This window comes from Oxyura jamaicensis, chromosome Z, assembly GCF_011077185.1.
Source record: "Oxyura jamaicensis isolate SHBP4307 breed ruddy duck chromosome Z, BPBGC_Ojam_1.0, whole genome shotgun sequence".
Lineage (NCBI taxonomy): Eukaryota > Metazoa > Chordata > Aves > Anseriformes > Anatidae > Oxyura > Oxyura jamaicensis.
The window spans coordinates 1,119,139-1,146,181 of record NC_048926.1 but is presented as its reverse complement, the minus strand read 5'-3'; the positions used below and the strand labels follow the sequence as shown (position 1 = coordinate 1,146,181).

Genomic DNA, 27,043 nt, shown 5'->3' with positions numbered 1-27,043 from the left:
AAGACAAAAACCATTCCATTTTGAGGTCGACAAAGAAACATATGACAGCACTGCTGCTCGGAGAACCACCACCGGCCTTCAAACGGAGCTCCAGAGAGCGACTGGAAGCTGTAAAGGCACTGACAGACGCAGCGTCTCGCTCCGGATCCCTCCCTTTTCCTGCAAGCCTCTCTGGGCCCCAGCCATGCTCCGTGCAGCCAGCCAGCCAGCCCGACCCGGGGGCTGCCAGCACCCCATCCTGCTCCCGCTCCTGCCCCGGAGCAGCCCGCCTCCTCCTGTGGACCACTGCCACCACGGGGCTCCACGAGATGCCTCAAGCTGGGTGGTCCGGCTTGAAGTGAGACAGCCTGGGTATCTTGATTATTGGGCCTGGCTGCTGGGAGACGACCTCGTATTTATCACAGCGAGAAGCAGAAGCGGCTATAGCGATCGAAGGCCAACAGTACGGATGGTCTTTGAACTGAACTGTTGAATTCGGATGCAGATGAGATGCCATGAAGTCACCACTGCTTTACCACTGATGTATTGACAAGGTTTTATTCGTGTTTCTAAAATAGTTCTGATTAAAAAATAAAATCCTCAAATTTCTCCTCCTAGGAGATCTAGCAGGTAATCATGCATGGCGTGTCTCACATCTGACCGGTAAGAACTGTCCCTCCTTTCCTTCTTTTTTACCACCTACAATGGGGTCAGTCTCACTTGCAGAGGTTTGTAGATTTTTTGTCTTGCAAACTGGCACATTTCAGGCTTGCTGAGGGAGCAAGCCCACCCTATCACCTTTTACTAAATCCCACCCTTACACTAAGCCCACTCTTACCGTAAGAAAAACCACTTCTTTTCCGCCGTGGCTTAGTTCAAGCCCCTTTTCCCCTCTCCGAGCGGGAGACAAGAGACAGACAGGATCTAGCTTCAGGCTGTAGCACTCGTCCCACTGCAGCCCTTCCTGTGCTGCAGCAGCGGGGGGTGCTTTGCTCCAAAATATTCATGCCTCCTACCTCCACGGCTACAAAAACACCACCATGCAACTGCCTTTCCGTATTTTCCTGGATACTTTATTCCTCCCGTTGCAGTCGCTCACGATCACCGCGTTATGGTTTCTGAGGTACAAAGTCCATCAGCTACAACTCCACCAGGCTCCGGGTAGGTTTGCGCATGTGCACGTGTGGAAGTGCACCCACACGTATTTGTAGGAAAAGGTCAAAATTAACGCGTGTACGTGCACACATATTCATAGCAAAAACCCCGCAGAATTAACCTTGCCTAGCAAGTACTTCCATGCGCACAAGACAAGGAAGGGCTGCTTCCCATGTGAGCTGGGGGGTCACCACGGCAGCTGCGGGATGCCCAGCCGCCCCGTCCTGCGTGGGTACCCACATGACTGCTAGGACGGGAAAATTCCGGCCTCTGATTTCCCCCCAGAAGGGGCTGGCCGTTTACTTCTCTCTTTCAGTGTCATCAGCTGTTTCCACAAAGCCACCAGCAGCTCGGTACCGGTAAGAGCACGACCACGCCGCCCAGTTTGGCTGAGAACCCCCAGCTGGGAGGGAAGGGACAGCACTTACTGAAACAGAACCGGCCCCATCTGAGACCTGGGGGGCCGAAAGCAGGCGGGTCCACGCGCTGGGGGGGGACACAGACGCCGCCTTTCCTGTTTCCCCCCCGCAGCCAGCAGTGCCGCCGGTTTGTCTGTTATACAAACAACGGGCTTGCCCCGAGGTGGAGCAAAGATACCCATCGTTCCCCCCAGCCCAGGAGTGCAGACCTATAAATAATACTTATCTTTAGAGAATCAAGCTCACTTTGAAGTCCGATTAATATTTGATTTCTTTCCATCTCCTTAAGCAGCCCCTGCTGCAGCACTCAGCAGATCGGAGTGGAAACCAAACCAAACCAAACCAAACCCAGTGGCGAATCCAAAACCGCGCACGGGAGGTACGAATGGGCTGGTGTTGGTGTGCCCAGCTCCGCCCTAGCTCCCTCTTTGAAATCCCAACCTCACCCACCTGCGGGTGCCCCCGCATACGTGTGCACGCTCAGAGATGCTTGAGGTAACTCAGCCTAAGGGAAAAAGCATGAGAAACCTCAGTCCTGGGTTTTTTTTTTTGGCTATTAAGGTCAAAAAGGGTTCTGAAAGACAAAGAAATGCAAGTAGAGAGAAGGCTGATCCCCGAGGTGGGGGAACGTAAGGAACAAAATTGTCCCGCGGGCCTTTCCGAGGGCTCTTTGGAGGCGCTCACATACCAGGCTGACAGACACGGCAGGAAAACCTGGCCAGAACGATGTCTGCATTCACGCTTGATTTGGCTTTTACAGCATTTTTCAACTCTTCAAGAGCTGGAAGAAGGCTAGCCCTCGTCTCCTTTTCACTCACGCTCTCCTTTTTATATCTGGTAAAAGACACTCAGCACAAATGCCGCGTTTGTCTGGTTACTCTGGTCTGTGCGGATTTCGGATTCCCCGCGCTATCTACATCTTCATCGCGGATGGGAAGCTCTTGGAAAAATGCTTGGCAATGCATTCTGGAGGACTCAGCATTTCGTGATAGAGACGGGTATCTGTGGTTAGCGTGGATGAACAGCACGATACTGGGGTTTTCAGAAGCACACTCCACGAGGAGTATGAAATGCGGAATATTGTCTCTCTGGATGATGCCCCCGGAGCTGCCACTGCTCCTCTGATACCTCGGCCATGACGCTCCGTGCGGTTGTGCCTCCTGAAAGCGGCTGGCAGCCGACGCACCAACCTTCCCCTCTTCTTAGAGAGCAACTTCTTATTTTTTTTCTGCCAAAGGGCAGTTGCCCAGCTCCCTGTTGCAGCTGCATAACTCGCCGCCTCGGAAGCGAAGCCCTTCTCTGAACACCCCTCCCTGAAAGCAGCCAGGGGGGCAGGGACAGGCAGAACGGAACCAAGGACGGCTTGGGGAAGGGACATCAGGCACCCGGCTGTGTCACACGCCTCGTGCGCCACCACGCCTGCGGGCTCACCTGTGAACACAGGCAAGATCCTCGGGTTTTGGTAAACCTACAGAGAAGATGCGATGTGCCTGCGTGGTCCTCAGCTGCCCAGCGACACAGAGCGCTGCTCTCTGAGCTCCAGGAAACGCCAGCTGCACCCGACAGCCCCAGAGGGCTGCATCCGACTGTGAATTATCTGGAGTTGTCGCTCTGGATCTTTGGCGTGTGTATGAAGATGGAAACTTCCATCCTCCAGAGCACGAAAAGCCACCATTTGACCCAGAAGCGAATCCTGAGGAGCGCTAAGGAATGGTGGTACAAACGGCTCTTTGATTGCTCGCAGATGGGCATTTCAGGTTTGGGAATGGCAAGGAGCAGGCGCAAGCTGTAAAAAATGGGGAAAGGTTTCCTATTGGGAGCGGTGCACCCCGCTCCTTCCAGTTAACCCTTCTTGGGCTGAGCTTCACACAACTCTGAACTTTCTGAACAGGACGCCACAAAGAAGCAATCACCTGCCGTCAGATGCTCTCCGGATCACAGCTCCAGGCTACGGTTAGCAAGGGATTACTCCTAACTAGCTCCCGTAATGAAGCAACGCGACGAGCAGCGGGCTTTGTACTTTTAAAACTGATGACCTCGTGTTATCCAATTAGATAAATAAAAACACGCGGCAGGAAAGTTGTAAGGTGATGCATGTTAACATGTGTTCAATATTGTCAGAATTTATAAGTCTGACAGAAAGCAGATTTGTGCAAAGCCCTTATAAACCCCCAGCGCTATATTAAAAAGGGAACAGCGCAGGGCACTCTGACACAAATGGTCTCTCACTGTATGTGTGTATTATTGCCCCAAATTATTCACTCTTATTTAACTGCGCTGAAGTCTTTCATCTCCGTGCTATACAATAATAGTTTCCATATGACCGGTGGCTCAGCTATAAATAAGATCAAAAGCAAAAGAAAGGATTTAATAAAAAAAAAAAAAAAGAGAGAGACATTAGGAGTGGCATTAGATCAGGAAAACAGCAAAGTTCAAATTTTTTTTCTCCAGAAAGAAAGAAAAAGCAGTGCCGGAGCGCTGCGCAGCTCGCCAAGCGTCTTATGAAAGGGCTTGTTGCGAGCCAGTTGTATGCAAAAGCCGTTTCGCCACAGCTGCGAGTGGCACGGCCCAAGCTCAGCGTTAAGGAGAAGGAGCAAACAAAGCAGACGAGCAGCACGTCCCCAGGCCAGGCCGAGCGGTGGCACCAGCACCCACCCGGGGTCCCCCCCGTCCCTGGGAGCTGCCCGGCGTGGCGAGGGGAAGTTTTGCTTGGCAGGCTGCTCTCACTCGACGTGCGGGGCCGGCTTCCCGGCCAGCTTTCCTTCCCGCAAGGCCTGCGGGCTCATCTCCCTTCCAGGGCTCCGCGCCGTGCCCGAGCACCCACGCCGAGCGCGTTGCAGCTCTCAGAGCCATCTGGGGGCTGCTCTCGCAGCCAGGCTCCCCGGGCCGTGCCCGGGCGCGCCGGTCTCCCACATTAAGTGAAGTATTTTAAGGGAAACCGACGGGCTGCAGCCTGCTGCGGAGACAAGCGGGTTGCCGTGGCCATTGAAGTGAAGTCGCCGAAATAATCCTTACCGATTTCTTTCCACCAGAGGCGATTATTCATTTAAGCGCCGGCTAAATCTGGAGATAGAAAGGGGCCTAAAGGACGGGATTAGGAATATTAACTCTTCTTCATTGACCCTCCGGCCAGGGAGCGGAGGAAACCACGCTGCAAGCGAGTGGCCCGGCTTGGGCACTTCGGGAAGCACCTCCCGCAGCGGGGGGTCAGCAGCAGAAGCCCCCGCGGTGACCCACCTACCCTGCTCTCTGCCAGGCACCTGCTCCGGTGCCCTCAGCTCCCTGCCCCCGAGGTGCAGCCATTTCCCCGGCAGCTTTCCCCGGCCACGCTCCGGTGCCGCTCGCGGGCAGTCAGAACGAGCCCCGAGTAAGCGGGGTTGGAACAATGAGCCTAATTAGCTGCTGGGGAATGAATGAAGCCCTTGTGCCCGGGCGGCGTTTTCCAGAAAAAGGTGTCGCTTCAGTATCGGTCAGCGGTTTCTCTCTCCCGGCCAGAAGGAACTTTACGGCCCGAAAATCGTTGAAAAATATGATAAAGGCCGTAATTTGCGGGGCAGTAGGAATGTCAGCCAATTAGGCGGAAAATGGCGCTATATAGAAATGTTACACTGGTGCCTGCTATGTCAGATTTTATTCCAGTAAGGTCATTCTGCCCCCTTTTTTTTCATCGTACGCGATACCTGTTAACTAAAAAACACAGCAAGGCAAAATAAACAACAGATGCGACAGCTACAAGGGCGCTAAGAATCGAGAAGATGAAAAGATAATCAGGAAAAATAGCCAAAGCCAAACTTTGCCTTTTAAATAACGCCAAGTCGCTTGACTCTTTTTGTTTATGTATGAATGACATAACTGAATTACTTCATGAGCTGCTACTTTAATTCCTAGGGGTGGAAAATTCCGTAAGTTAATTTAATGTGGATGTAAAAAAAATATACACGAACGTGCTCTCTTCCTGTGGGCCCTCATGTGAAGCATGCAGGCGAGCTGATGGACTTCTAAGTGCTGTCTTAAAAATAATGTGTACCAGTTTGTGTTTTATAATGATTTTAATCAATCCCTTCGTGCGCTGCTACAAAAGAAACATGTGTCTGCTAAGATTCCCGTGTAAAAGTGAGCGTTTAAGCGCTGGCTGCTCCAATTTAATTTGAAATGTTACAATAAAATCCCTACAATCTGCATAACCTCTGAAATAACAGGAACTACCGAAAGCCAGGAAATTCACAGTTAAAGCCGAAAATATATGCTGAGCTCATGCCCTTGGGAGCTGGAGATGGGCAGCTCCTGCGAAATCAACGCAACCTCCAAGTTTTTATCTCGACACGCGGCTTCTGCCGTAAAGAGCATTACGGAGGCATAAATATTATGGGCAGCTTGAAGACAAAGCCTGCCTCACCCGTATCTCCAAGCAACTTCTGCCTCTTCGCAGCCAGTTCACAGAAGCTTCTTTATGGGTGTCCGGGGTTGTTTTGTGCTTGCTTTACAAGCCCGGCGAGCGGGGGCTACCTTCGTTTTAATTACCACGTTTTCAGGCCTGCAAACGCTCCCGCATGTGCTTCATTTCAACGTCACCAATAGTCCCAGCGGGACGACTGGCGGCAATAAAGCTCCGCACACATGTGTTTGCAGAACCGGGGCCCTTGTGGGGTGGGAAACCCGAACCTCCTTCTCCCCTGCCAGAGGAGACATCGCCCCCCTCCCCGTGCGCCCCCCCGGCCCGACCCACCTCGCAGGGCACGGCGAGGGGCAGCTTTGGCAGCTGCCTCCCACCTCTGGGGGGATCGGAGGAGCCCTCCAGGCTGAGCCCGCTTGTTGCTGCAGTGGTGCTGAATATGCTGTATTTCTAAATGGCGTGGATTAATGTGTGCCCTGAATCTCCTGTGTTTGTAAACGGCGTGGATCAACGCGTGCCCTTTGCCGGAGTCAAAGGAGCGCTTAGAAAGGGACGTCAGGGGCCTGCTAAAAATCAGCAAGTGCTTAAATGCTTTCCTTACCGGGCCGCTAAAAAAATAAGGGAGAGAACGTAAAGTACGAGCTTGCTACGGCAAAGGGCTCGTGCAGCTAGCAGGACTCTGCTCGCAGCTACGCAGCTGTAAATCTGGGCTAATTCCACCACAATCGGAGCACTCCGTCCACATATTTTCAGCAGGAGAGCAGCATCTGACCCACCCTTGCCTTCTTTTTGTCTGGGCAGAGAGGCTGCGAGGGAGCAGCGCGCAGGGCGCCGGGCATGGCAGGGCCGCTGGATCCCAGCAGCGGGCTCAGGTTACCGCGGGGCCGAAGGCAGCGAACGAAGGTGTACAGTGGGCAAGGAGACTTCCACCAGCACATTCTGTACAAGTTTCCGGTCCATACCTCCCACTGCTACTTTATTTACTGCAGCTGGCCAGCGTTTTATAGCCTGTTTCATGTATTAAAATTCAAATGTGGAAAACATTACCAGTATCCTCCTTGATTTTTTTTTTTTTTTTTTTGGAATTTTTTCCCCCTTCAACTTCCTTTTCAGCGTGGAATGTATCAAATGGTCAAAGGCTAACTTCAGACTGACTCTACTCAAAAACTATTTCCTTTGTTCTTATGTTTTTACTTCAAAATTCATACCAGTTTTCCAAAAGAAATTATCAGGCCTGACTCCTTCGCACAAGTTACAGTTTCAGACAGTGAGTAATGCTGTTTGGGAGCTCGGCAGACTGGGTTTTTTCAGGGAAATTGTGCCCGTCTTGTTTTTTCGAAGCAGCGCTGCCCTCAAAGCACCGGCTCTGGGTTTGAACTCCCCTCCCCAGCTCACTCTGGGTTTGAACTCCCCTCCCCAGCTCACTCGCTTTGCCTCCGTATTGATTTTACAGAGGCTGCCAGAGGAACAAGCGGCGGCTCGCCTCCGAGACCAGAGCAGCGCGAGCCCCTCCGCCCCGCACTTCCCAGCCAGAACACGGGAACTGCTGAGAAAGCCCAAGCTCCGAACACGTTTTTTAGACGCAGGGTAGGGTCGCTTCCATTTTGCATTGTTGCTGTGTCGTCGTCGTCGTTGTTTGTTTAAAGCTAACCTCACCTACATCTGGCATTTAAGCGAGGGGCGCATATTTACGGAACAAACTGTCTCTGAAGTGATGCCCTGGGTGCATGTTGCATCAGTTTAACATATGCAAAGCGAACAAAGCTACAAAAATTAAACTATTTTCTCTTGATTGAGAGCAGATATGCAGAAACAGTTGTAAGTCACAGATCTGGCTTTTAATAAAGCCAGATTTCTTCATTAAAAGCAGTATTGTTTAAACACTGGAGGAAAAAATAGCTTTGTACAAACTCAAATCTTAGATTATATGTATCCCAAGTGTATTTAACATATTACCTGAGGCCAAGCTAAATTACAATCTAGAATTTCCTTTTGCGAATTCTCAGCAACTGCCACGGAGAGCAAAACAATGTCTGGTTCATGCTAATTTTATTGGGGAAGGGGAAAGGAGATGGATTTAACTGAGCTGCTGAAAAAGCATCTTTTTACCTCTCGGAGCATTTTGCCAGACCATTTTCAGTTAACACTTAACTTTTTTTTTGGAATTTGCAAATGGCACAGGCTCAGTTGTGGCTTTTAATGACATTTCACCCATGACAGAGTCCCTTCTAGGAACGTTTAATTTAATGAGGGGCAGAGCCTATCACAAAGCCACCCCAATAAAGAAAGAAAGAAAGAAAAAAACGTGTTTTAGTTTCTCAGGTACTTAAGTTAAAGCAACTGATGTTACATTTTAATAACCTGAAACTACTCCATTCATAGCTGAAAATCTATGGGCAAATATTTAGCTTTCAGCAGTGTATGTGGACAAATACGAAGGGGAGAACTGTCGAGAGTATCTGGAAATGCCACTTTTCCTCGGAGCGGGAGAGCAGGAGGCGGACGGGCTGTTCTGATTGCCATATGAGACAGCAGATCTCAGTCAGCAAAGCCTCGGGCTCCAGGCTCACCCCCAAAATCTTGCCCCTGCGGGTGCTGGGGTGTGCTGGGGGCTGCAGAGCCGTCCCCTCCGCTCGGCTCCGAGCCGGGCTGAGCCGCCTGAGAACAGCCACGGGACGCGGGAATGGCCAGGCTGAATAGAGCAGGGCTCTCAGAAACGCTGGGGCTAATTATTTTATAATCACCTAACTGACTACCACGACAGAGCCCAGCACTGGGGGCATCACCAGTGTGCAGCAGCCTGGAGGACGCGGCAATTATCAAATAATTGGCCACCAGAAGAAGCTCCTTCCTTCCCCGAGCAGTTGCCTCATGCTCTGGCATCAAAGTTTTTCTTTTTTTATTCTTTTTTTTTCTTCTCCTTGTGAAAAAAGGAGGAATCCTGTCTGAATCCTGTCAAATAAAACTCTAAATGTTTGCATTTTCCATATGATGTCTAATCCTATTTGGAATGCTTCTGAACATTTGGCCTTGATTACATCTTGGAGCAATGAATTTCACAGGTCATTGTGTGTTGAATAAAAAGTATTTCTTTTTGTCAGGTTCACTGAATGTCCCCTTGTTCTTTAATTATAAGGAAGGATGAATAGAAGAGCTAGATTTACCTTCTCTATGCCATCCATTATTCTACGCACCTCTATTATGTCTCCTCTTATTCATCTCCTTTCTAAACAAAATCACCGCAATCTGTTCAAGCTCCCTTCACACGAAAATCCTGCCATGCTTGCAATCCCTCTTGCTGTTTGTCACCGAACTTCTCCTAAGCCCGCTACGCTTTTCTAAGACGGGAAAACCAAAACAGAACAACTCCAGGTAAGGCATAAAAGCATAGATATGTTTGATATGCGTGTGTGTAAGGACACACTCGAGGCATATACTGGCATTCCATCAGTCTCGGTGCCCTTTCTCGAGCTCCTTTTCAGTTCAGTAGCTCTCATTTATTCATTTATTTGTTTATTTTAATGATTGGTGCACACTGGAGAGAAATTTCCAGGCAACTCTCACAGAGGCACATGCTCTCCTCCCAAATTGAATAGAGCCCAATATGGATACGGTTAATTGAAATTCTTTCTTCTGATCTGCTCTGCCTTACCCTCAGTACGTGGGATGAGACAGGGATCAAGCCTGGTCCTCCCACAACGCCACGGCAGCTAACTGGCCATGGATCTGTCAAGTCCCTTCCTATTCCCACGTATTTTCCCCCCAGTCCTAATTAACCTAAATAGCTTGAACTATCTGAGAATACCGCCAGCGGACTCCTCGATCCTTTCTCCCATTCCTCCTAAGTAAGCACCTCTATTTGGAGAACGAAGTTTTGAAGTACAAAAAAGTCAGCCCTCGAATCCTGATGAAAATCACACGTCTAGCTCAGCTCTGCACGGACGCGCCCTCGCCGCTCTCTAATCCAGAGCTGCTGTTTCTCACTTCCTACAGGACCCTTAGCTTTTCATGCACTTCCGCGGAGCGACTTTAAGGTTTCTGCAGAGCCGAATGCGTGGCGTTGGATGCTTTTCCTTCGTATGCTTAAAGAGATTGAGGAGCCATGATTTTCCTTCACATGGAAGGAAGTTAGCTGCCAGTATTTCCTCTTCCAAGGGCAAGACGTTTGTCCTGGAGACATAAGGGTGCACGTAAGGCCCCATGGAAGTGGAAATCGCAAAAGCACACCACGGACAGGGTCAGAGGCTTTTGTCAGGGTGACACACGGACCTGACCCTACGCACTCGGGCAGAAGTGATGGAGCTGGGACTCTGTAACGCAAGCAAGAGCCAGCGGCACGAGGAAGGAGCAGGCTGCTGAGCACCGACCACTTGATGGTACAGAGGGACCACTTAATCCGGAGTGAAACCGAAGCCACAGTGAGTGTGCACAGCTCGGACTCGGAGCCACCTTCTCTCCCCGGATTTAAGCACAAAGCCAGGATTAGCTCCTGCTCTTTAAAGCCTTCTCCAGCCCTGCCCGCCGAACGGGGGCCTTACACTAAAATCTGCACCCAGCTTCCGACCATGAAATGCAACGCTCCCGAAATCTTAACAGCAAGAAAGGAAAAGCATTTCCAGACCGGTGTGGGGCAGTGACGTCGCATTCTGGAGGCTGGGAACGAAGGAGCACTCACAAACCCCCAGGTTTCACACCTCCACCCACGGCTCCAAGCCGACGGCCAGGAGGAGCAAGGCAACCGGTGGCTGCGCAGGGGGCCCGCGGCCACCTCGCGCACACGCGTTAACGAACCAGCCCTCACGCCCCCCCCTTCCTCCCCCCCGAGCTGTTCCCCGGCGTGTTTTCTGTCAGAGCTTACCATGAGCGAGTGCCGGTTGGCGGAGAGCAGGCCGGTGCCGTAGCCGGAGCCCAGGCCCGCCATGGCGCCGTTGTGCGAGGGCCCTATCAAGCCGTGCATGTCGGCGTGGCCGCCCGGCATGGCGGTGGCGGGCCCCACCGCGTGGTTGCGCAGCACGTGGATGGCGTCGTCCAGCCTCTCCAGGCGGTCCTCGATCCGGCTTTGCTGTTGGCGTGCGAGAAAGAAAGCGAGAGCAGCGTCAGCAGCCGCGGGGCCCGGCAGCGGCGGAGGCGGGCGCAGGGCTGGGCGCGGGGGCAACGGGGGGCACGGTCACCCGCAGCCAGGCCTGCCTTCACAACCCCTTTTCTCCTTTCTTTTTGCTTTTCACGTTTTTATTTATTTTTTAATATATTTTTTTACAGGAGTGGTTTTGTTTCCTTAGGGACATGTTTCAAATAGCGTTGCGGGGAAGGAGAGAGCATGGTTAACACGAGTGCAGCTTTGATTTTCATGGGCAAAACAGGTTCAATGATTCCTCATGAACATAATCATTACAGTACATATGTTGCCCTCTATGTCTTTGAAAAGTTTTAGTGATACTTAAAAAAATAAAAATAATAATAATAAAAAAAAGAAGTAGAAGTAAAGGAACAAATATCCCGCTAATTTGAGTCAATCTCTAACCGGGATTTTCCTCCCCCCATCTAGGCACAGGATCACACACAAGGAGAAACTACCAGTCCACACAGTCCCTCGCACTGCTCGGGTTTTTCCCCTACAGGTACGCTCCCTGGGACCACTTTCTGGTGACAGCAGCAAAAAGCACTCGTCCTTGGCGGGTACACCCCAAGGCACGGTGACCGGTGCGGTGCTGGGGACGAGGGTACAGCCCCGGTGGCAGCCAGGTCTGTGAAACCCAACCACCTCCCCTCTGCCCCGGGAGCCTCCACCTCTTCCCTGCTTCTCCGACCATCCCAAACGCCAGCTACGGCACCGGGGAGCTCCTTGAAGAAACCTGGCTGCTGCTGTACTGAATTACTTCCTTCCACTGCCGTCTTTCTGCTCAGCCGAAACAACTCCAAGCCACGTAGCGGGCAGGACTAGGAAGGAGAGAAGCAACGGGGAAACCACCACCTCTACCTGGGCTTCCCACCGCCTGCCGCACCAGCTGCTCCATGCAAAGAGTGACGGGCTCCTGCAGGAGCCACCACCTCGGCGTGGGGACAGCCAGCCACTGCTACACCCCCTGCTCTGCTCTGCTTCCTCAGCCCCACCGCTGTCCTTGCCTGTCCCCAGCAGGGCACCGAGTGCTTTGCCACTTGGTGAAATAGGAGAGGAGCTCAGCAGGACAGTCCCAAAGCTCTGCGGAGCTTCCGCTGCAAAAACAGACATAGCTCTGGGGATCTTATGGATCTATGGACCTTACGGATCTCTTTGGCAAACCTCCTAAGCAACCCACTGCCCTCCAAAAACCAAGGTCACTAAAAAAACCTCCAGAAGACAGATAGCCTGGAAAACATCACAGTCAACCATGGGATTTCCATGCTCGGGCAGAAAAAAATAGCTCCTGCTAACTCCTGACCCTGGAAATTTTCCAGTGAAGTCCACAGGACTGCTGCATCCCCCAGCACCCGGTGGGTTAGCACCGTGCCCTTGGGAATTACCTGCTTTCTCCTTCTTAAGGAAACTTTAAAATGTCAGCACCACTGATTTTTACACCCAACAATACGTCAGGCATCTCGCACCCATCGCTGGAACCTTCTAGGCTTCCAGCTGAAACCGACAACCAGCTGCTAAGGTTGAGGCAGAGGATATCGGGTTCTTTACAGTTCTCCTCTGCCCTAATGTGGGACTTAATCTTTCCATTAAAAAAGACAACAAATCTGATTGATATCCCTTTCATCCTATCTGTCACACGAACATTTATCACCAGCTCCCTGACTCCTCCCCTCAAGCTCAGCCCTTCGTGTTCTCCTGGTGAGACCATCGCTGCCCCGCTGGCTGCTCTCACTTCCCATCTCCACGGGACTGACGGACAGTGACCACGCTCTGTCCTGCTTCCTATTTCTCTTCACTACGTGCCACCTGCCTCTTCACGTTCCCTCTTTTTGTATTCGCTGTTCCCTTTTCAGGGTATTTCAGCACTGCATCCCCTGCCGTGCGAGCGAGCAGGAGCTCCTGTCCAGCTGCAGCCCCGACCAGACTACGCGAGCTAGAGCACGGGGCACCCTGCTGCGAGTTTAGGGGTGGCAAAATCAAGTCCGAGGGCATAGCAGTTGCTAACGAAATGAAAACCTGTGTGAGAAGAATGGATGAGAAATGGAAAGAACAGCAAGTAAAATACTGAGGCAGAGGAGGTCACTAATCAAAACATACCAAAGAGTGTAAGGGACCTTCATAATTGGGAGATGATGACGCTTGACCTCCATTTCTAGACCAAACAGCTGTGCCTGCTAATAGTAAAATTGGAATTACCATTAGAACTATGCAAACAAAAATGTCTTTCAAACTTTTTGGACAGTTTTGTAGACATGTAAATGCCGTATTCCAGATAGACTATAGAGCAGACATATGGAGAACTTCCAAAATACACACGGGTGAAAAAAAGGTATTTTGTAGCAAAGCACGTAGATGCAGGCCACAAAGTTCCCCCAGGCTGCTTCTCCACATAGAGGGCTGCATTGATTCCGCAGCTGTACCGACCAGCGGCTGCAGGAGAAGGAAACGTCTCGCTGGGGAAAGGAGAAGCAGCACTTCCACGCGGTGCTGCGGGCAGCTGGGCCTCTGCGCGAGCCCCGGCACATACTAGCCCATTATCCTAACCTCACTGCAAGCCGTAGTCTGTGCCACTGATTACGTCATTCCATCATCAAATTTGCAAAATCTTAAAAAAAGAGAAAGTAAGTAAAAGCACTGCACACAACATGCTGTTATATTCTGATAAGGCCGGCACTCTCCTCGGCCAGATTATTTGGCTTGGCAGGTTCAGAATGCCAAAGGTCTAACCAAAAAAAAAAAAGTCTGGTTTGCATCCACTGCTCTACATCTGTTCCTGCTGCAGGAATAAAAGGTCTCCTCGTCTCCAGCAATGCTTTCTCAAGAAAAAAACTGCCCTTGCAAAAGAAGCAAAGCAGACATGGGGAAAAGAGGTTTTTTTTTAAGTATTTTTTTTCCAGCAGCGTATATATATATAGCACAACGCTTAGACCATTTATAAAGTTCTTTCTTTTAAATGAGTCATCTTCTGAACGATCTCATAAAATGGGCGAAGGGGTTGTGATGGAAATATTAGGATTTTAATCTTAATGTCTACGCTGAGTGGCACTGGCTTGGACTAAGATAGGCCAGGGTGGAACTCATGGCACGTTTTTTTAGGCTCTGACAGCGTGATTTTTATTTTTTTTTTTCTCATAAAAGTAAAAATTATGTCAGTTCTAATTAAAACTGAAATCTTCCCTTTTCTGGTCCCCATGGAGCTTTTATTTGAGATTTTGCTACGGCACTGAATGGAGCAATGAACAGCAATCTTTACTTTCAAAATCATTTTTAACTAGCCCTTGATATGCTTGAGGGAAAGTGTCTCGCATGCTAAACACTTTCGGTTCTTATTTAAATGCATCTGTACTCCTTATTTCTCTTTATTTTGACACTTGGTTCTTTCTATTTATTCACTAAACTTGCAGGAAGCAAGGCAGCCCAAATTAGCACAATATTTTTCCTTTTGGTTCGGACCCTTTCATGGGGAACAATGGCAACGCCTCGCTAGGAGAAATGCAGCTCAGAGAGCCGGGGTGTCGCTTAACACCTCAGGGGTGATTTCAGGCGAAAAAAAAAGGGCAGAAAAGGGTTTTCTGATGCCCCAAAGCTGTGACAGGGCAGGCAGTCCTTCTGCCGCTGGTCTCCTGCCAGGGGTGGTTTTGAGGGAGGGCTATTTGCTGGCTGAATTCCACCCCAGCGTTAGTGCTCCTTCAGAGCAGGTGAGATGGAGGTGGACGTGGTCTCCTCCCAGCCCTCCTCACGGACCCCTGCCTCCAGAGGCTGGGCCACCACCTAGCTCCCTTCTCCTTCCCTCCAGACGCTGCCATCTAGCACAGGCTTCCCTGCCGCCTCTCCCTCCCCAGAGGTCCCGTCGCTGCAGACAGGCTGGGCCCAGGCCTCGGAGGCGGTGCCGCCATTTTAAAGCAGCACAGCGGTGCCTGCTGCGGCGCTCGTACCCCACCGAGGAGGAGCACACCTCACACCAGCGCTACGCTACACGGACAGCCTCGGCTGCCTTTTAGGAGGGCCTGAACATGATGCTGGGCCCATACGGAAAGGAGACTGGGGTCTTTGGCTACTGGTGACAAAGACCTCGCCACAAGGACAGGGTGGAAAGCCAGGAGGTCTTCTCCAAGGCGTTAGTGTGGGGGCATGGGAGGAGAAGCCTACTGCTCCAGTCGAAAAGTCTCAGGGTTTATGAAATCTGAATTACATTCAGATAAATATTTAAAACTCCCGATGCTCATGAGAACTACCCTGGGCCTCTGGATCTTTTCAGTTTGGGCTTTTACTAATATGAGTGAGTTTAGTTAAAATATGTCAGTTTTATAAACAGAGTATAAAATAAATCAATGGGATTCGTGGGGGCTCGGTTTGTCCAGAGACACATTTTATGGATCAAACCCCAGCCAGCATTTGCTTCAGCCCCGGGAGGGGATGGGGGAACGTCCAAGGAGATGCACTTGGCCCCGGGGCGAGGCTGCCACGGGGCATGGCCATGGCACGGGACAGGCTCCGTGCACGGCACAAGGCACCGGCCACAAGACCCTGAGGGCACTGCTGGGAGCTCAATACGGATGCATAAAAACACCGCTTTACTGTACAGGCATCCACCTACGAGCTGCAATGACCTTCTCTCTGCGCTGGCACTACAGCATTTGGGAAAACTCTCTGCTCGTCTCTGGGGGACCACCGGCCACCTGCGTGTGCTGCACGTCGGTAAAGCCATGGCCTGGTGCTGCTGGCTGGATGCACGTCGCACACCCAGAACCGTAGGAGCTCATTTAGGCATCTCCTACCAAAAATACGTTGAAACGTTCAGTAAAATAGAATTGTAACAACAATACCTGAGAGAGAAGGGGGAGAACCAACAGGAGTTGAAGGATTTGATGAAAAGCTGTTGTTGGTGTGATCTGGAGAATAGATCTTTAAAAGATGATACAGAATTAATCTAAAGCCATCACAAACTGATGCAGAAAGAAATATGGAATTCTTATGCATTCAGTTCATTTAAATGAAAGCAGGACAGGTTAAAAAGCCTCTTATTCAAATATTAATATTTCTATAAAGACAAAACTGTATTAGATGCAGGAAGCTAGACAACAGACCCCTTTTGATGGGAACAGACACTAGCCAATTAAGCGATGGTTTCTGATTGTCACACAGATCTGCCACGGTAGATGTACACATTTTCATTGTATAGACTACTTTACGTATGACTGTCATTGACAGGCCTTCAAGCAAGCCTGAAAATTGCTTTTTTGTTCTGCTGAAATCCCTTAACGGCCAAAATAAAGCAAAGGGCACGGAGCACGTCGCCCTGGCACAGCGGGGAATCTGCAGCAGCAAACTCCAGCTACTCGGCCGCTGCTCCAGCGAGAAAGCCCCTGCCTGCCCCGTGCCCGGCGAGGGTGCCACCGCCCTGCGGTGTCCCTGGGGCCGCTGCCACGCACCGCTCGCCATCCGTGCCATTGGTCAGGGCACCACTTCAAAGTGGATTCTGTACTGTATCAGTTAGTTCAGGCAATCTGGAGTCTGACTTTTCGTCTTTTCAATGAAGCATCGAAGAATATGCGAAAAAAAATTAACTCTCATGAGAACTCAATGGAACCCACTCTGCCCAGAAAATAACTATCGTGGTCCTTATTAACAGTCAGTCCGTGCCAACAATTACCAAACACCGAGGCACGGCAGTGTTTCCTTCTGCTCGAGCTGGAAAACTGCTGTGCCCCAGTTACCCCGGTAAGAGCTGGTAACTCCTGACTTTAACAGCAACCACAGCAACGGAATAGGTGGAAACTGCCGTGAAAAATATAAAATCTGAAGGCAAAGGAAGTTTAGAGCGAATCCTGTTTGCAGATCGCTCGGTAGCACAGAAGTAATCCTGCTGCCGGTTTCTGTTCAGACCTCCCTTGCCCGAGTACATGACGTGTGTGAAAGACTGCAAGACACAGCTCATTGTCACCCAGTGAATGGGAACAGGCCAAGGTTTCCACTCTTTCCATTTCTAGTCTAGCATAAAATTAATTCTAGAACTTTGTAAACACCATTTTGCACTGATTGTTAAATATCTCAGTTGGCAGTGACTCCCAGTGGGTGACCTCTGAGACCAGGTCTCTCCCGTTTGCTGCTCATCTTCTCAAACTCCAGGCGTCCAATTCTGATTAAAGCTCACACTTTGAAAATGGTAAACGTGTATTCCAAAGTAAATATTTCCTTACAGAGGCAAGTGCTTTCCCCAGCGCATCACCAGTCTGCGAGCTGCCTGCCGCCCCACTTCCTCTGTTTGCTGAAAAACAAAAGACTCAATGTAAAAACAGACAGAAAGACATCATCCGTTTCTATTCCTGGTCCACTTACTCATAATTTAATTGCATTTTAATGTTAATTACATCAAATTAATCTTTAATTGCCATTAATTTGTTTGCTAAGGTAGATATCAAACACATTCACGCTTCATTTTTTCAGATAAAACATAAACTCGAGATGTTGTTTTTATAAAAATATATCGCGTATTAGATAGTACTCGGCCATGCGGCTTTCTTTTCCTAAATAAAACGTTGCTAGTCGAAGATGTTCGACGGCACAGACATTGTGCAAATTCCTAACACTAAAGACCGGGCTCAGGGCCGGCTGCCTGCCCTCCATCGCATGCTCAGCCTCGGTGCCTGTGCTCTGGGCTCTTCGAACTTTGCTCCCGCAAGGGTTTTCTCTTCCAAAACTTAGACATCAGGGCAACGTTCCACGTTTAAAGCATCAGGAGCTACCACAGAGGGACATTACAAAGGCGGCAGAGATAAACTCCCCAGAGCCGGGGATGCCAGAATTCAGTCTGCCAGTGGAGCCTAATTTCTCTCTTCTGCGTCTGTACCGCGAGCCAGGCATTAATTACACGATCGCTTACTGCTCCTCCACGCAGCCCCAGCCTCGCTCAGCGCACGGCAAGGACAAAGTGCCGGTAATAAGCAGCTACCCGGGGTTTTGTTTTCTCCCCATTCACTCGGTGACCCCAGTCCTTTGTATACATTTCAAAGCATGTTTTAAAGACATTATTAATTTCCACAGACGTCTCCAAAGCGCTCCTTCTGACTGTACTTAAAACATCGCACGAACCTTTAATTAAATGAGTTTTTTAACCATCTCTCAGGCGATAGGATCGCACCTTTCATATAAGCAATTTAGGGAAAGAAAAATCGTGGCGTAACAGTCCACCAATTTCTCACCCCCGAGTGATAGGACTGAAACGTCTCCGTTCACGGGAGAAATTGAAGGCAAGAAAAATTAGGGCGAAATGTTCCACCAGCTTCAGCATCTCTGTGCCCATTTATAAGGGAAAAGCGGCGCTCTGACTGCCGTGCGTGATCAATACTTCTGCTTTGGGCCCCGCAGACTGCAAGCCAGGCGAGCAGAAAACGAGAAGGAGGCAGCCAGCCACCACCCATGGAAAGGCCGACTGATACCTGGCATCCCAATTAAAGCCACCCTTCAACCTTCGTGTTCTCCGTCTGAATGACTGATTCTGCAAGCTTTTTACTGAAGGGATGCACTTGTGTGTGTACTTTACACTTTGGGGGCCATTACAAGAAAAATAAGCGTCCCCCCTGCAGCAGTTGGAAGATCAGGGCATGGGAAGACGTGTTGGATCCGTCTTACAGCTCTTTGATTTGGGCTCTTTGATAACTACAGCTGAACGTCACCAACAGCTGAACGTCCTTGGCCCAGTGCTCCCAGCAGATGAGATCTGCCTGTGGATGCTGCGGCTCCACGGCAGCAGCAGGGAAGTCTGCCTTTGGGGGACCTTTGCAACCTGGCCCAGGGGTTACTGATCCTCCACCCTGCCTAAGCCCGAAGTTTCTGGTAGCACCTTCAGCCAAGCCTAGAATAAAATAGTTCAGCTGGAATTTCAAGGATTATCTACCCCAGGTGTCTGATGTCCAGTTAGAAAAACTTAAGGGATGGCACAGGAGAGCATTTTCCTTCTGTATCTCATGCACAGTGCACACGTTTTCTATTAAATGCAGTACCTGTACATTTCATTTGACTGCATACAAGCCTGCTTCAGCGCTTCTCCTGCAGCAGAAGCATCTGAAAGGCCCCAAGGATTATGTGTGTCCCCACCTCTTTCACCTCTTTTACATAAACTTACACATTCTTATTCAATTCTTATTTAAACTTTTAATTATTGTACACTTGAAAACATGCTTACATGGCAGTGATGTAATCTGAGCTTGAAATTAGCTGTCGCCATATAAAAAGTTTTAGGATCTACTCCGCTGAGCTGCCGTGGGAAGTATGAAGTTATTACAGCCCAAATGCTAACACAGAAACACGAAAGCACACCAGAATGCATGGCCTCGGTCAGAGACACAACTTATCAAGCTAATTTAATGTTGTAAATCACAACCTACAGGTTTGGCAACCAGGCAGATGTCCAGAAATTCAGTTACTTCGCTCTAAAGTGAACTGTGAATCTAAATGTAAATCATGCATTGTTTTTTCCTTTTTCTAAGTGACCCTAACTACGTTATTCTAAAATTAAGTCCTCCATTTGTCTGTCTGAAGGCTGGCTTCTCCTAATGAGATGAGCTGTACCGCTCCTGCGGGAGAAGGAAGCGCAGGGACTGCAGCCCCGCTGCAGCGTGAGCTGGGCCACCTCGCCTCTCCGCTGTCAGAAACAAAAGAATTCCTTGGGTACGCTGAGCATTAGGCTTATCCTCAAAGACTTCAAAGAGCAATGACTACCAGAGGCCCGGAAATCATACGGGGAGAGCCACAAGGACGGGCAGGAGTGTGTCAAGTTTCCTTTTGCAGACAGGGAGCTGCGCGGGGAAGGGGAGCGTGAAGAGCGCTGCAGCTGAGGTTTGTGACACGGGGGAGGCAAGCCGGGCACGACCGTTCATCCCTCTCCGCACAGAAAAGCTGAAAGGCACCCGCTAAAATCAAACAAAATGCTTTTTATTTTCACCGGCGTTCGGCCAAATGGGAAAAGCCTTTGGGCTAAGGTATGCAGAGACCAAGAGTGGAAATAGATTAAAAAGGAACTGGGCAAATTCATGGGGGAAAACGTCCGTCCGAGGTTGTTGAACACACAGCCAGGTGCATCCCCAGCTCGGGCCCGCTCTGAGCTCAGACTGCAAAACCCCAGGGAAGTGCCAGAGGACGGACGACTCCACGGATGCTTTGATGGAGAAAATGGGCAAAGGAAAGTAGCTGAGGCGCCTTCTGTGTGCGAGGCCAAGTCACACATAACCAGAGATCTTGTAGAAGTCTTCGTGTCCCCAAAATAACCAGGTCTACTTAAATATAGCTAGCCTTTAAACGGATGTGGTTATTTTTCACATCCCTGATTTACACACAAATTATGTCTTTTAGTTATTCTGGTAATAAAAGGGACGTGACTGAAATCTGTAGGGGATGAAGAGAATTCTGTATTGGAAGGAATAACAGAAAATTAGAGTCTGATGAAGAGCAAGCACTGTCTACTGCAAGAGCCCAGCTGTTTCTGAGCACCGAACATCATCCCGGGACGTGGGACTACACGGAGAGAAAATGGACCTTGAGTGTGTGGAAGCGCACGGGTTCGCTGCGGAGAGAAGTGCCATGCAGCGCTGCTCCACGGCTGCGGAATATAACCAAGAGTTTCTATGAATATCTCCCAGCTGTCCGTCCGTCCTTTTCGCAGCGGCTTCAATGAAACACTATTTGAACAGCCGCCGACGCCGTGGGGGCCGAGCGCAGCCAGGCTGAGCTGGCAGTTTCGGTTTGCAGGACGGTCGGGTTTAAATAACCGCGGGGTTTTCCTGAGCTCCACATCGCTGGTGCCCGGAGCAGCGCACTGAACGGGAGAAAATTCCTAGGGAAAAGCGAGGAAGTGTGTTTGGATGAGGCCAAAAATACCTTCAAGGACTATTTCAATGGCTTGGAAGCTAATATTAAAACACTTTTTCAGGCTCATCAGGTGATGATGCAATAGTAGAATGCAAGGGGAACAGAAAAAGTCACAGAAGAAATGGTGAACTGATTATTTTCATCAGCTTTGTCCACAGGATGGATGGTATTTTAAAAGGGATTACTCAGAAAAACTGGCTCCGACTGAGGTGTCAATGTAAAGGCTTTAAAACAGATCAATTAAAAAATATATGAAAAGAATGACACGACATTTCCACGAGCTCTCCAGAAACTCAAGCACAGAACTTCCTGACGTCTACCGCAGCGCACAGCTTGCTTGGACGGACCTAGCAGCGGAGCGAAGGAGGTGCCGAATATCGCAGCAATGCCGAAAGCAAAGTTCTGTGAGCTCAGAGAGCCACCCCATTTCAAAAGGACTTACCACAAGGAAAATACCGAAGAACAATATACAAATGGATAAATACACTGTGTTACAAAGCCAGCGATGTTTGGGGGGGGGGCAGGTCCTGCAAACCTAAATTCTTTCGAACAGATGAGGAGCAGTGATCCTGTAAGTATGACGGATTTGTGCTCTCAGAAAGCTTTCAACAAAGCCATCTCCCAAAGGCTCTTAAACTAAATGGTTCTCAGATAAGAGGGAACAGAAGATATTCTTGCAGATTAAGAAGCGATTAAGGGGGAGAACACAAGCGTAGGAATTAATAGTTAGCTTTATAACAGAGGAATATTACCCCCAAATCCCCAGTGTGCACATCTGCATTCGTATGTGGCCCGGGGGAAAAAAAGTACCAGAGGCTGAGGTTGTGGCATCTGGTGAGGTCCTGAAGCTGGAAGTGCTATTTTGTAAGGTAACGGCACCTGCAAAGCACAGCTCTTGTACCAAGTACGGGGGACAAAGGCCTTGTGCTGTGAAGGGACACGGTGGGTGCTTGGTTCCCTCGAACACGCCCCAGAGGAAGACCTGCAGGGACACGAGTGACTGCTGAGACCCTGGCCCGGCCATCAAGCAGCCCCTCGCGGCCCGCCAGGAAAGCTCAGCAGCCAGCAATCGCTGGGCAAAGAGCAGAGGCGAAGCAGAAAGCTGTCATGTCACCCCACGGACAGCCCCACAGCTGGGGAACAAAGAGCTGGGGAGGCCGAGACTGAGCCTCGAGGCCTAGAGAGCGGCAGGGCGGTGGGGCGGTCCCTCCAGGGGATGACCGCAGTCAGTGTGGATTCTCCGAGAGCCACGGCAGGGCACGACACAGGCCACAGGGTCCCAAGGAAGGGGGAAGAAAGGCTACCTGGTACTCGTGACACCACAGGAACCTGTGGGGGCCACAGCGGGCCTGGAGGGCAGCAGGCTGTAACGGGACGGCGGTGCCAAATGCAGGCTCCCAGAAAGGTTTCAGGTAATGAATTGGTGGGGGACAAAGGTTTGAGGGAAGAGCTAGGGAACACTCAGAACTTAGGGAAACAAATGAAACCAGGCAGGTGAAGTTCACCTCCGCACCACAGGCAGCGAGCGTGCAGCCGTGGGAAGCCACAGAGGCAGTTCTGGCAGCTTCACAGGGGGCTGCAGGCTGCAGGAACAGCAGGTCCCTAAGCAGGTGCCTGCAGAAGCAGGCGGGGATGTCCCCCGCGACGCAGGTCTGGGTGCAGGTCTCCACCGACACAAGGCATCAGCAAATGCTGGCACGCTGCAGGAGACAAAGATAGCTTGGGAAAGGGACTGCACGGCAGGACTTGAAAACGCATCGCAAGAGCCGTCACCGTTCCTCGGGAGCTATTCCCCCACTCACCGAACTATTAATGTACCGAAGACATCGTGAAAGACTGCAGCCTTTGATGGATTGGTTCTAACGACGCTGAAGAGCGTGTTTATTGTTAGACTTAATCTCCTAAAACTTTCTCAGCGTGTTTCTGCGAAGAACAATTCTGCGCTGGAAGGCAACCGGACAGGATGATGAAGTGCAGCCTTTTCACATCTTTCTGGTGGGACTCGGATTGTAAATCTTAGATTATTGAATCAACTTCCAGGAATCTGTATCTCAGCGAGGATAATTATATCGAGCAAAGTATCTGGTGTAACAGATAGGCTGCAGCCTTCCATGGGAGAATTCCAGCCAGACTTTTTATAGGTTCAACTCCAGCACCAACTCACGCTGTTCCGATGGAACGGTGCTTTCTGCAACAGAGGGCTGGAAATTCTGTTTCTATGTAAAGAGTGGAAAAACTTGCACCATCTTGGTATTCACAGCTGATGATCTTCCCGAATTGTGGGGAACTGACATTGCTGGGTGGAAGTCATATCCTTCTTACGCTGCGCGACAGTTCGCCACCCTAGTGTAACTGGAAGCTTAACATTCTTGTAAAATATACAGCGCAGGATTATGTGGCTGCTAGGGTAATAAAATTACTGTGAAACCAGTGCCTCAAGGGGAAATGCACATAATGTTTCTCCTGGAAAAGCTGCATGTCACAGTGCATAATGTCATACAAACAACATGTCATTAGGACTGAAAGCAGCGAGCAGGATTAATGCGGGCATCAGATGGGTACGATGGAGCGCCTTTAGCATACGCTGTACGAGCCGGGCTCAGTAACTGGTTGCCTAAACATTGCACTGCCTCAGACCTCTGAAAACAAAAGCCAACGCTTTGCATAAAATTAACCACTGCTTTCTGTCGATGCCATCGTGCAGCCTCGTGAAAGAACGTTCCCCCCGGTGCCTTTTGAAGCTGCACCACCATCAGGAACTCATCTACCCAAGCCCTGTTCGTGGTGGTTTGTGCCCCGCTGGCATTGCAAACTGTCCCACAGATGACCAGACACTTAAGAGGACATCCGTGGCTGTGTCCCTGTGCTGGGTGATGCAGCAGTCATCCTGCCCAGGCTGCTTGTCTAGGCAAGTCAGGGCATACAGGGGAAGGACAGCATGCGCACAGCCCTCAGGGCACGTTCACCGATTTGGGAGGAGGACAGGACTCGCATCCAGATCCATCAGATATTTTTGCTGCCCTGGGACGCAGCTCACCATTACTACTTGATCAATATTTACAACTGCTGAAAGAATTTGTACGTTTGGATTGTAGCTCGTCTGGCTTCTCTTTGCACACTGGATTTGCAGGAGAGGAATCCAGATGAAAGGCTGGAGGAATTTTTTTACATGGGAGATTCAGGCACCGAGGCACATGGGCAGGAGACGGGATTCTCATTCCTGCCCGTTTGCATCCCTCTGCAATTTTTTTTTTCCTAAATGTTATCTGTAAGGCGCCTGCATCACTGCTGTGAAATGGCTGAATTAAGTTTGGCTCTATTAGGCTTCTTTTGAGGGAGAAAGAGAGAGTGATTTTTGTGTGTCGTGCACACAGAAGCAGCAGTACATTGGAAAGGAAGAACTCTCAACGGAATGGCAAGATTGAGCACAGAAACACTATCCTGAAACAGGATACGTTTTTCTCAGACAGTGACAAATTAAGAAGAGACTGTATTTAGTTTTTTCTTTGTTCAGAGACCTTGAAAAATATGATGCCCATGTGTTCATGTTTGAACCCACCCTCCATTCTTGCTGCATTAGTCCTGCTCACAGTCATTCAGTACAGGATCATGTGTGTAATCCGAAACATGTGTCCAGCGATGTGTTCCCTATTTACCAATTATTTAATTAGCTTTATTTGTTCTTTGAGATACAGGCAAAGCAGTATTTTTTATTTCCTGCGTTGAGGTCGGAACCGCTATTGGCCAACTATTTACGAACGTCCACAAACGCACGCTCCTCGTTGCAGAGCGCGTTCGGGCAGCGTCGGCGATGCCAGCGGAGGCTCTCCTCGCTGCAGGCACCCGCTGCCACCTCCGCGTCCCCCACCCCACGGGGATGACCGCTGCGATACACAGGGTGTATCACAAGGTGCATCACCAGGTGATCCGGAGGTGCTGAGGGCAAGCGGATCACTAAGGACAACATGATCAGACTTCAAAACCAGCCAGAGCAGGCACTGCGGGTAACGTGCCGTCTTCCATACCAATTCTGAAGCAAACACTTGGCTGCAACTCTACTTATTCCACCAAAAAAGTAATAGCGCTCAGATACATGTGCAAAGAAGGGCAAGGGCACTGAGGATGTATTGATTTCCATGAAAACGCTGCTACCTCCCTGAGCCTGCTGAACTCAGTACACCTCCCCGCCTTGATTTCAGCTCTCTGGCATTAGCACAGTGCCCCGGCGCGGAAAGCGGAGGCGGGAGAGAGCAGGGAAGCCCCGGGCAGCACTCACCCATGATGCTGTCGGTCCCGTTGGCAGGCGGCGTGCACGACGAGGCGCTGTAATGATTCGTGCCACTGCGGTGGAAGGTGGACATCGGAGGAAGACTGGAGTTGATGTCTGCTGAGGAGTGTGATGGGTAGCTCTGTGCCAAAAAGGAGTGGGAAAAAAGGAAATATTTTTTTGGGAACATAAAGGGCAGCAGGCTGCTCGTGTTGCTGCCATTGCAGGTGCTGCTGTGCTTCACCCAACCAAGAAAACCACGAGGCTACGGGGGGGATGTTTTTCTACCTAAATTTGACAGCTTCTGGGGAAGATGCAGCACGTCCCTACCTGCCAGGCATAAATGCCCACAGAGGAGGGTTCACAACTGCTGCTGGTACTGTAGAGACGTAACGAGAAGAAATTAAGAACAAAATGCTTTCTGACAGGGACAGCTATGGGCTGCAGGCAAAGCCTTCCAAGAGATGAGGCAGAAACCTCGTAGTGCTTTCAAACTGCAAAGCAGGATCCGACTAGGAGGCATGCAGGCCTGGTACTACAAAACGTGCCGTGAAAACACGCTGGCACCCAGGCAGCAGCTGGGCCAGTCCTGCTGCAGCGTGTCTGCGCGGCAGGTGACCAAATGACGGATCACAGTCTCCAAACAAGCCCGGCACAAGCGTCCGGGCAGCACACGGAAGGCTTTGGTAGCTGTGTGGCTGTATCAACACAAACCTTCATTGTGTGAGCCAACATCGCTGCGGTTACGGTTCTGCTGCATTTACCAAGCCCAGCTTACATCCGCGCTGTTTGCCACCGTTAAAGAGCCGTGTGTTTTCTTTTAATCAGTGTGCAGACAAGGCCTAGAACATGCCCAGCTTTTACCTTCACCATAGTCATGTCCCCAGCAGAGAGAGGTCCTGCAAAGACCTCCGGGTTTGGGGGACTGCCACAAAGGCTCCCTCCCTCCACAAAACGGAGTACTTGGAAGTTTTTGCAAAGAATAAAAGAATCTAACCCAATGCTGCTTTTCTTATCTATGGAAAAAACTAGCATCAGCTCTGGCCGAAGTCTCAATGAGGTGTTCAAGCTTTTTTCAGGCTCGCTTGTAAACCGCTCCGGGACTTCAGCCACCAATCCCGTTGGCACAGCTGAACGGAATTTGTCACAGGATGGAGGCACGAGTCAACGAGGGTTGCTTAGGTCAACAGTGGGAACGTGAGTGACTCCATCTCCCCGGCTAACCTTCTGCTCCGTGACACGCAGGGAAGTGCTGCTGTGTGAGGCTCGCATTCCTCGGGGGAAGACATCAAACCGCTATTGCTAAATGCTTCAGGAAAAACGGGGGATCTGAATGTAGCTTAGCCAGGAACTGCTCTCTGTATTCAGGGCATCTATGCAGAAAATCACTGATAGGGCTGAGCAAGTAAGAATAACGACAGCTTTCCTTTCTTCTTGCTACATGCAGCTTCTCTACAGGTCACCGAGAAGTTAAGGACGTTTGGGGGCAACTGAACTGAAATCATCCAAGATTTCCTCCCCGGGCTTTTCTTAGAGTGAAGCTGCCGACCTCTCACTGATCCACCACCAGGAATTATTTATGTGTTTAAACAATCCCCGTCTTTCCTCTGTCTCAATTCTACTGCAAATCTGCAAGATTCTGCCCGTCCAGATGCCCAGAATGGATGATCAACATGAGCTTTGCCAGCACCGAGCACCTGCAACTCAGACTGGTATCAGTGAGAGAGCCGCGTCCTCACTGTCTCTGAAATCCAGGAAAAATAATAATATCTATTAAAAAATATCGCTTTGGGGACTACAGGTGGAATATCTGGTCTCGTTTTACATTGGAGAGGTATGTGAAGTCT

The 27,043-nt window shown here is 50.2% G+C and overlaps 1 protein-coding gene across 22 annotated transcripts in view; it reads right to left on the bottom strand.

Moving 5' to 3' along the window:
• TCF4 (transcription factor 4) overlaps positions 1 to 27,043 on the bottom strand; it is a 202,551-nt gene that overhangs the window by 10,505 nt on the left and 165,003 nt on the right. For 17 of the 22 annotated variants that reach the window (XM_035310982.1, XM_035310981.1, XM_035310985.1 and 14 more), the window contains 5 exons: positions 25,206 to 25,338; positions 17,263 to 17,330; positions 15,889 to 15,967; positions 13,160 to 13,236; positions 10,805 to 11,008 (listed from right to left, as the gene is read on the bottom strand). In XM_035310982.1, coding sequence (XP_035166873.1) covers positions 10,805 to 11,008; positions 13,160 to 13,236; positions 15,889 to 15,967; positions 17,263 to 17,330; positions 25,206 to 25,338 — 561 coding nt within the window. The remainder of the gene's footprint in view (positions 1 to 10,804; positions 11,009 to 13,159; positions 13,237 to 15,888; positions 15,968 to 17,262; positions 17,331 to 25,205; positions 25,339 to 27,043) is intronic. The other 5 variants (XM_035310977.1, XM_035310979.1, XM_035310993.1 and 2 more) reach the window with 2 other exon arrangements.